We start from the raw sequence: 10,550 nt of genomic DNA, 5'->3' as shown, positions 1-10,550 counted from the left end.
TATATTTAATAGTGGGGTGTATAAAATAAACATAGGAATGTAAATAAAATTCCTCATTTATTACTAATGAGCCTCAACAGTTTTTATCAATAAAAAAATCCAATAATTGACCTAAATTTGACTAAATTTGTCTAGTTTGACTAAATTATCTTTTAAATTGACTTTTGACTTTTTTCTTAATTATTGTTTTTCTTTTGTATTAACCTAAGAATCGATTTATTCAAAAGTCATGAAATAAAAAATCTTGAAAAAGACCCGAGTCTTAACTTTCAATGCATCATATTTGACCAAAACATACCTAAACAAACTTAAGTGTCTAATATTAAAAAAAAAAAAAAAAAAATCTAGATGCTTTATACTTGCAACATTATCCATCAAGTTTTAAATTTTTTTTAATATTAATAAACAAAAGATATAATAATAAAATAAAATAATTTTTTCATTTTTTTATTTTATAAAATCATAAATAAAAAAAATTAATTCTTTTCAACATTTCTATTCATTATTTTTTCTATACTAAAGACTTCCAGAATTTAAAACCATGAAATAGAATTAAAAATCTAAAACCTAGCATTCTACCGTAAGTCTAATATTTAACTAACAACTATTAACATATCTTTCTATATTTCCCCTTTTTCAATTTTTAATTTTTTTTATTTTTCTAACTTACTATTTTCCTATCCACGGTGCAAAGCAAAACCTTAAAATCTACTGCGAATTAAATTTCTCATTTCCAACCATAGCAAATTACTCATTGTGTTTAATTTTAAAAAAAAAAAAGAAAAAAAAAAAAAGAGGCAAATAAGATGATGACTGGCAATATACCATAGAAAACAATTGGCATCGTGGAAGTTCATAATGTATCAATAACTTGGACCTAAAACACATTTTCTTCAACAAATACTGCAAAAAGGGCTTGAAATTTTTTACAAGAATAAATATAATTTATATTTTTACGATCATGCACCACCAGCCAAATCCATATCTGTAACCCCATCAATTCCCTTGAAAACAACACGTAATTTTTTTAAACCAGAAGACTTTTTGTTGTCCTTGTTGATTGTACCAGTCGCATGGAGAATGTCTTTTGGGATTTTATCCATGAGGTCATATAGCGGCAGATTTAGATTTGATCTGGTCATTTCTTCCAGAACAGGAGGTGCCTGCATGTATAGATTCTTTCCGTGATATGTGATTGAGGCCTTCGATATGAGCAGCTTAGGATGCTCCTCTAGCATATTGATGAACTGCTTCAATATAAATCCAATAAAGGGAAAAGCATAAATAAAACAACGTACTAATAATGACCCAAGCCAACCTACAAACTCAGCTCCATAAGATTCAGAAAGTTAACCTTTTGAAGAGTAACAGTAGTATCCAGCTCAATGAGAACACCTGGACCACAGACAAGACAGTCCTTGTCCTTGACAAATTGAGTCACTTTGGAGTGAAGACCTTCAACACCATTATACCTATAAAAGAAGTATGCAAGTTTGACAATGGATTTTGAAGTATAATAGATAACCAACATGAAAATTTAAAATATAATAAACAAATAAATAAATATCACTGTTCTAAAGGCAGAGAGGAGATTAAAACAAGAAATTATTCATCCATGTACATGTATATCAAGTTTGCTGAATGTATTCATTTCTACGATATCCTGTTGACAATCAAGTCATCACAATAGGGGAATCAACTATTTTGCATGGTTTCAGAGAGCCTATTCTCCCTCCCTCTTGCTATCTTTTGCCGAGATTCAGAGATAATTGCTACTATCATAGTGGTTATAATCTACGTACATATAATAAATGGAAAATCAGTAGTGAAAGTACCATACTCAAACAAGAATAAATGTCAAAGCCATTCAAATATAGCCACCACAATCATTGTAAGTTTCAATAATAGAATGCCCCAAGGAGAGGTAGAGAGAGGGTTGGACATACGTAAGATAGTTTGATAGAGTTTTACTGCATCCTGATGCAATCTTCAAGGTTTCCAAAGCACATGCAGCAGAAACAATTGCATTGGTGGAAGCAATAGCTGGTATAATGTTTTTTACAACACCCTGTAAGTAACATTGAGATATTATATTATTTTATCTATAATCAAAGAGGAGAAGACACTAAAAAATGTGACCATTTATACTTTCACAAATGAAAATTAGTTCTTTAAATCTAGCATCATAATGCTATTTTGCTTATTGATACATTGGACACGTATGAAATCTTGAATAGTTAAGAAAAAGTAAATTGTTAAAAAACCAAATTGATACATTGGACAACTTAAAATATAAGCTATTTTCTTCAGGAATCATAAAGAACACCAGAAGTAGCAATACAGTGATCAAGAGAATATAAATCACAAACTTTAGCTTCCCAGAATACCTGTGTAAGAGAATAAGTAACTCCTGGAATGCCGAAAAGTTCAGCTCTCTTGACAGCCTGTGATATTTGGATGTCATTAGTGAAAGAATCACAAAAAGCAAAACCAGCTTAAAGGCAATCAATGCTAAAAAGATTCATATGTTTAACCTCATCATAGACCCACTTCATGTGATCTCCGTTATCTGGATCAAAAGCCTTCCCCCTGTGAACCTATAAGGTAGGGAGAAGAAAACTGTCATGAAAATTCAGAATCAACAGATTCAGAAAATGACAAATAAGACATTAATTATAATATTACCTCATCCCATTTAATTAAGTGAGCATATTCAATACAATGAGCTGCATTTCTGGGGGTTTCTGCTAAAGTACATAAAGGAAACTTCACTTGAGGAGGAAAAAGCCAGATTGTACACTCAAAGCATGGTGTGACCCCTGGCACAATCACCCTAGCATGGCCCTTGAAACCTTCAGTCCCACCATCTACCATAGGCTTCATTGTTTCTTCTCGTGGATTATCGTCAAAATCATACTCTTCAAAAACAGGAAAAAAGTTAGTTACAATATTAGCCTAATTTAATCTAGCAAGTCACTTTACAAAAAAATGTTCGGTACATTAAAGGAGAATAAACGCAGATGATAAAAGATCAAATACCTAACTCAGAATTCATGCTACAAGAAAGAAAAGCAAGTAAAATGGTATCATTACCAGACTCCTGCTTCTAATTATCTGTTGAACTTCAAATTATGAAACTAACTCCTTCAATGCCAGGTATTAAGGGATTAAACATGTCCCAAGCGACTCAAACATGTAGAGAAACATGCAACAGCTCTGAGCTCTCGTGCTTTTCATAGCTCATACAAGCATACGAAGCATATGCCATAAGGCTGTGTCTAATCTATTATCATTTTGTCATGATGATGAACCTAGAGGCTAGAGCATTAGAGTATATTTGCTAGCCCTCACATTAAGATAAATTCCAAGAATTTCCAAATAAAAATTTTGAATTTTAAAATGTCCTAGAACTAATATAATAGATATTTAAAGCAATTTTCAAATAGATGCAATCAACTATTAATAGGTTAAAAAACACACCAAGGAAACTACAAGCCACAGCATTAATGTAGCTCCGAGCCTCAATGGAATCAAGACCAAGGGCAATAATATTGAAGTCACTATAAAATTCAATGTCTTTGTCCTCAATTCGGCAAAAATGAGGCACAATATTCACACCACTAACTCTTTCCATCACACGCTTTGCTGCAACCTCAGCCTTTGGTTTACCAACATCTTCCAGCCTACAAGTATTAACACCCCAAATTACATCAGCTTTAAACTTTCCAGTCTCAAATATAAATTAAACAAAAGATGCATAGTAGATATTCAAGCTGCAGTGACAATAATCAAATGAAAGAGATAGTAAAGCAAATATAATGATGGTAAAATTAGCTAGTGTGAAAAAAAAATTCATAACCAAATGCATCGCCAATCTTTTTATGAGACATCCATGCATCTTTCCGTGCTTGGTTTTTTATTTAATACAAGTGAAAGTTCAACAGTCTATTGCTAGTTTGCTACACAAAAGTAAGAAACCCAATCTTGTACTAGGAATAGGATTTGGACCTAAGACTTCCATGCGAGATTGAATATTTAGAAAAAAGAACTAAAATTATGTTGCAGACCCAAAACAATTGAATATGATTTGGGTTACTTTTTAATACCGTTGGACTTTTTTTTTTTTATAATTTGGACTTTATTTTTCTGTAAGGCCTAAGCTGAGCTTGGCCCATCTAGTATGCATAGCTGTCGATACCATTAGGAGGAGGAAAGAGAATGTAATGTGTCATCCAAGATTCCAGAGGAATAGCAGCTGCCTGGTTACTAGCTCAAAAACAGAATGAGGAAAGGGATACTGTCATTCTGGAGAATTGAATTAACGTCCCATCCCTCAATTGTTCATCTCTTATTCTTCTTCTTCTTCCCCCTTTTCTACTATATTTTTTCTTATTCTGTTATCTTTAGAATTTAACCAGCATCATTTGGTATCAAAGCCCAATACCTGACACCAACAGTAGATGGAATCACTACCAGGAAGATACAACAAAAATGCACAAGAGATTTCCAGATTACAGAATGATCATCAACAAAGGGATGCACAGATGGAACAAAGATTTGTGGATTTGGAGCAGAAGATTGAAGGAATGAGAGCTCGGTTGTTGGATGAGTTTTAAAACTTGTTCGATATAGCTCCAAAGGATGGGAATTCCGCGCCTGATCAATGGGAAGGGCACCAAACTTCGATCGGTAAAAGCGGAGGTTGGGGAAGGAATCAGATTCTAGTAGTGAAGAACCCAAGCTTTCTTCTGGAGACATAACCCTGAACAATACTATGACTTTTGCAATCCAGAACAAGCATTTGATCTCTGAATCCTACAAGCTGCTTAAACTAGACTGTCCTAAGTTTAATGGAGATAACTTTAAGGGTTGGTACATGAAGCTAGAACAGTATTTTGATTATGAAAGGGTCCTTGAACACTCCAAGGTTAGAGTAGTACTGTTGGGCCTAGAAGGGAAAGCCTTGCAGTGGCACCAGTACTCTACTAAGTCTAAGGAGGATTTCAGAATTTAAGCACTGCACGGGGGGGGGGGGGGGGGGGGCCGCGGGGTGTACATTAAGGAGATGAAGGACAGATTCGCCTCTAAGGAGTATGAAGACTCCATGGCAGAGCTAGTGGAGCTTAAGCAAACTTCTTCTATTGAACAGTTTCACAAAGATTTTATAGGCATTCTTAATCTCTTACAATTACTTGATGCTTATGCCCTAAGCATTAGTAATCTTAAACCAAAGATATCACAATCTATTAGACTTTTCAGACCTACAACCTTGAATTAGGCTTTTCATTTGGCCAAACAAATTGAATCTATCATCTACCAAATTTATAAGAAACATACCTTACCTACAAAACCCTCTTATCACTTGTCTTTCCATAGCACCAGCAGGTACACTACCAAAAACAGTAACCTTCCATCCTTATTGCCTACCCCAAAAGCACCCCTAATCCCAACCTTTTGGATCTCAATAATAAAACTTTTACTCACCAACCTAATAGACCCAACTTCAATAGCAGTAGCTCAAACAATCCAAACGCCCTACACCAGCTGAGATGGAAGAGAGGACGAAAAAGGGGCTTTGTTATTGATGTGGAGCCAAGTATTCAGTTGGCCACAAATGCATGAAGTCTCAATTGTATCAATTACTCATTGAAGGGAGTGAAGAGGAAAATGAGACAGAAGAATTCTCAGATTGTGTTGATAATCCAGAAGTACCGATAACTGAGAATGATGGAAGTGAGGAACCTGTACTCTCTTTACATGCTATACCAGGCACTTCTGGGTTTCAAACCATGAGAACTCATGGTGTAATAAAAACCATAAACTGGTTATGCTGGTGGACTCTGGAAGTACCCACAACTTCATTGACCTCTCTGTGGCCAAGGCTTTGGGACTACATATTGGACAGAACCATAAGTTGGTGTAACAGTAGCTAATGGCGAAAGGGTAAGAACTGCAGGATTTAGTCAACAATTGCAATGGTCAGTCTTGGAGTCTGCATTTATAGCTGATTTTATGGTTTTGACACTGAAGGGGTGCGACGTAGTCTTGGGGGTACAATGGTGAAAACCTTGGAAACCATATTGTGGGATTTCTCTGTCTTAAACATGCAGTTTCAATATCAAGGGAATTGGAGGCCACTTTAGGGAATACAACCTGGTATCCTGGATATGGCCAATAAGAAACAAGAAATTAAACTGTTGCAAGCCTTGTCTGTTGGTCAGAAACTTCATCCATGCTCATTGTTACTCACCGCCAGCAACCAAGTTCAATTAAATGCCATCGCCACAACAACAGTTCAATTCCCAGGAAACAGCAACTTTGAGCAGCTAATACAGGAGTATGCTAAACTGTTTAAAGCAACTCAGTACCTCCCCATAGGTCCCATAATCACAGAATTCCTCTTAAGGACAAGACTCAAACAGTCAAGATTAAGCCCTATAGATATCCTGCAATATAAAAAGATGAGATTGAGAAGTTGATTAAGGAGATATTAAACTTTGGCATTATCAGGCACAATTGCAGCTTATTTGCTTCTCCAATTGTCATGGTCAAGAAAAAAGCTGGACCCTGGAGGCTATGTATTGACTACAGACAGTTGAACCAACTCACTATTAAAGATAAGTTTCCTATGCCCTTAGTAGAAGAGTTATTGGATGAGTTAAATGGTGCAAATATTTTCTCAAAACTAGATTTGAGATCAAGATATCATCAAATTAGAATGCATGAGGCAAACATTTATAAAACAGGTTTTAGAACACATGACCGGCACTATGAATTCTTAGTTATGCCCTATGGGCTTACTAATTCACCTTCAACTTTTCAAAGTCTAACGAATTCTCTTTTTAAAGCATACTTGAGGAGATTTGTATTAGTATTCTTTGATGATATTCTTATTTATTCTACTCATATGTGTAGTCATGTAGCTCACATGAGGCAGGTCTTTGAGATTCTCAAAGCTAACAAGTTGTTTCTTAAGAAAAGCAAATGTGTTTTTTGCTGCCATAGAGGTAGAGTAACTTGGACATGTGATTTCTGCTAAAAGAGTTGAGATGGATAAGTAGAAAGTTTTGCGTGTGTTGGAATGGCCTTAGCCTCACAATGTAAAAGAGATAAGAGGGTTTCTTGGCCTCATTGGTTATTACATAAGGTTAATTAATGGATACGGGGTGTTAGCCTAGCTGCTTGCATATTTACTCAAGAAAGATGCCTTCAAATGGAATAAGCAAGCGGGGGAATCTTTCAAGAAGTTACAGGTTGCCATGACTACTACCCTAGTATTAGCTCTGCCCAATTTTAACAAAGTGTTCATGGTGGAGATCGATGCTTCAGGGTCGGGTGTAGGGGCTCTATTGACTCAAGAAGGAAGACCTATAGCATATTTTAGCAAGGCTTTGTCACCTAGACATCAAATTCTATCTACATATGAGAAGGAGATGATGGTTGTTCTTATGGCAGTAAAAAAAAAAAAAAATGGAATGCCTATCTATGAAGGAGACATTTCATCATAAAGACAGATCATCAAAGTTTAAATTCCTCCTTACCAAACAGGAAGCCACTCCTGCACAGCAGCTTTGGATTGCAACGATGATGGTTTATGATTACGAGGTTGTCTACAGGAAGGGGGCATTCAACACAATAGCTGATGCCTTGTCCAGGAAATCCGAGAGTAAATCAGCACAGGTGATGGCCATAACTACTATAGGTACTGATTTGTTGGGAAGAATTCAAGCTTCTTGGAATCAGGATCCAAGGTTGCAACAGTTGATCAAGGAGCTGCAATGCAATACAAATCCCAATTCTAAATACACATGGCATAGAGGTCAACTAAGGTGAAAAGGTAAACTGGTAGTTGGGATGGTACCAGCACTGAGACAAGAACTTTTGCAATATTATCACAATAGCCCGACCAGTGGTCACTCTGAAGTATATGTCACTATGAAAAGGATTGCTAGTGTTCTGTATTGGAAAGGACTCAAGAAGGATAAGAGAAGAATGGTTCAGGAATGCAATGTGTGTCGGCAGTGCAAGTGTGATAATTCAGCCTCTCCAAGTCTTCTACAACCACTGCCTATACCTGAGAGGATTTGGCACAACATCTCTAAGGATTTCATAGAGGGATTACCCAAGTCACATGGTAAGCATACCATATTCGTGGTGGTAGACAGATTGAGCAAATATGCTCACTTTAGTGGCTATTTTCCATCCTTTTACTGCTCTGATAGTTGCACAATTGTTTATGAATCACATCTACAAGCTACATGATATGCCTAGCTCTATTGTTTCTGATAGGGATAAAATCTTCATGAGTAAATTCTAACAAGAGCTCTTCAAGAGACATGGGACTTCTCTCAACAAATCTTCTGCTTATCATCCCCAGTCTGATGGACAGATAGAGATTGTAAATCGATGCTTGGAAACGTACTTGAGATGCATGGTGAGTGGAACTCCTAGGAAATGGACAAGATGGCTGTATTTTCAGAAGGTGGTATAATACCAGCCACCATTCAGCTATCAACTCCACTCCTTATGAGGTGGTGTATGGGCAACCTCCTCCACTACATTTGCCATACATAGCGGGAGATTCAATTGTAAGACAGTAGATAGGAGCTTACAAGCCAGAGAGTTTGCAATAAAAATGATGAAGTTCTAGTCCACAACTCAAACAAGGATGACGAACATGGCTGACAAAAGAGGAGTGATAAGGAGTTCAGGGTGGGAGATCTAGTATATGTCAAGTTGCAGCCTTATAGTAACAAATAGTGAAGAACAAAAGCTGTAACAAACTTGCTGCCAAATATTTTGGACCCTATAGAGTCTTGGAAAAGATCAGTCATGTTGCATATAGCCTATAATTGCCTGGTAATTCCAAAATCCACCACACATTTCATGTTTCACGGTTAAAGAAACATGTTGGCAGCTCAATGGCGCAATCCAGTTTACCTGCTGTGGATGATGATGGATCAATAGTGAAGAAGCCAACTAAGATCTTGGCTAGAAGAATGGTTAAGAGGGGAAACAGAGCCGTTACTAAAGTATCGGTTGAATGGACCAATTCTTTTCTAAAAAGATGCTACTTGGAAGATGCTACTTGGGAGATGCTATTTGAATTGCAAAAGAAGTATCCTGCATTTGATCCTGGAGGGAGCACTGTTGCAGGCCAAAAACAATTGAATATGGATTTGGGTTACCTTTTATTACCATTGGACTTTTTTTTTTATAATTTGGACTTTATTTTTTTGTAAGGCCTAAGCTGATCTTGGCCCATTGATTTTGCATAGCTGTCAATACCGTTAGGAGGAAAGAGAATGCAACGTGCCATCCGTGATTCCAGGAGCATAGCAGCTGCCTAGTTAACAGCTCAAAAGCAGAATGAGGAAAGGGATACTGTCATTCTGGAGAACTGAATTAACGTCCCCTCTCTCTATCATTCATCTCTTATTCTTCTTCTTCCCCCTTCTTCTACTATATTTTTTCTTGTTTTGTTATCTTTAGAATTTAACCAGCATCAAATTATAACAATAAGTGCTAAATATTTTCTGGTTCTAATTCAGCAATCAATTTGATCACAACAAAATAATTCACCGTGGCAGCAAATTCAATCAAGAATTAAACCCCAAAAAATTTTTCTAAAAAAGAAAGTAACAAATATTAAAAGAAAAACCTGAAGAGGAATTGACGGTTGAGATTGGAAACTTCAATCCGGTCCATGTCAATGACCTCAAGATTTTTAAAACCAGAGAGGGCCAAATCCTTAAGTAGCTCACATCCCAATCCTCCAGCTCCTACCACCAAAACTTTCACATATTCCTGTAAATCATCCCTTAACTGCAAATACCCAAAACCCTCACAAATCAAAACTTTAAACCAAAAACAAAAATTTAAAGATTTGCAAACAAATCGTTCCTAAGAAATGGCAAAGAGACAGAGAGAGAGAGAATTATACTTGAACGCCCGGGTCGAAGGTTGGACCAACGAGGTTTCCTGGCCGGAGAAGGAGCTTGTCCAGGTCTCTTGATTTGCTTGGTGGAGCTGCGTCCGCCATATTTTAGGAAGATTTAGGTTCCTCGGGAAGGAGAGGTTTTGGATTTATAAATTGGGAACTCGAAAGAGAAAAAAAAAAAAAAAGAATTTGAATCAATTTTAGAGAAGGAAGCTTGGATTCTACACTTGGCTCTGATGGCTTTTGGATTTCAGGCCTCCCTCCATCGCCTTCACTCTTCAGTCACCCCGACGCGGAAAAAAGAACTTGAATCAATTGATTATCATTTTTTCTGTAAATTTTTTGTATGCTTGAAGCGAAGATATAAATTGTTTTAGAGAGAGAAATGGGCTTGGACCTGTTGTGGATCCTATTCCCCATTGTTCATGTTCTATTTTAGTGCTTATCTTTGACCTTTTTTTTCAAAGAGGATATAATTACAAATTAGTGTCGGAGAAATAGGTAAAAAATGGCAATCAAGACGGCGGTAAGTAGTAATTTGGCCAAAAAAAAAAATGCACGTAGTAATCTTCATGACTTGCGGCAATACTAGCAGCAACAATATGAAAAT

At 36.4% G+C, this 10,550-nt stretch overlaps 1 protein-coding gene across 3 annotated transcripts; it reads right to left on the bottom strand.

Moving 5' to 3' along the window:
* Positions 1 to 796: 796 nt before the first annotated feature.
* LOC111307932 (NEDD8-activating enzyme E1 catalytic subunit) lies at positions 797 to 10,275 on the bottom strand. 3 transcript variants are annotated; one of them, XM_022906279.2, is made up of 10 exons: positions 9,944 to 10,275; positions 9,662 to 9,825; positions 6,369 to 6,446; positions 3,481 to 3,683; positions 2,686 to 2,918; positions 2,535 to 2,597; positions 2,388 to 2,444; positions 1,947 to 2,068; positions 1,355 to 1,472; positions 797 to 1,247 (listed from the first exon to the last, which is right to left on the bottom strand). In XM_022906279.2, the coding sequence occupies exons 1-10, from the start codon at positions 10,040 to 10,042 to the stop codon at positions 960 to 962; spliced, it is 1,425 nt and encodes a 474-aa protein (XP_022762014.1). In that variant the 5' UTR covers positions 10,043 to 10,275; the 3' UTR covers positions 797 to 959. The 3 variants fall into 3 exon arrangements, with proteins under 3 accessions (XP_022762014.1, XP_022762015.1, XP_022762018.1); XM_022906280.2 differs by lacking the exon at positions 6,369 to 6,446; XM_022906283.2 differs by lacking the exons at positions 6,369 to 6,446; positions 9,662 to 9,825; positions 9,944 to 10,275 and adding an exon at positions 6,154 to 6,245.
* Positions 10,276 to 10,550: the final 275 nt, after the last annotated feature.

The sequence above is a fragment of the Durio zibethinus genome, chromosome 22 (genome assembly GCF_047325235.1).
Source record: "Durio zibethinus cultivar Kanyao isolate XHJ-2024 chromosome 22, ASM4732523v1, whole genome shotgun sequence".
Lineage (NCBI taxonomy): Eukaryota > Viridiplantae > Streptophyta > Magnoliopsida > Malvales > Malvaceae > Durio > Durio zibethinus.
The sequence above is the reverse complement of the archived record's forward strand: the minus strand, read 5'-3'. Positions and strand labels throughout refer to the sequence as shown.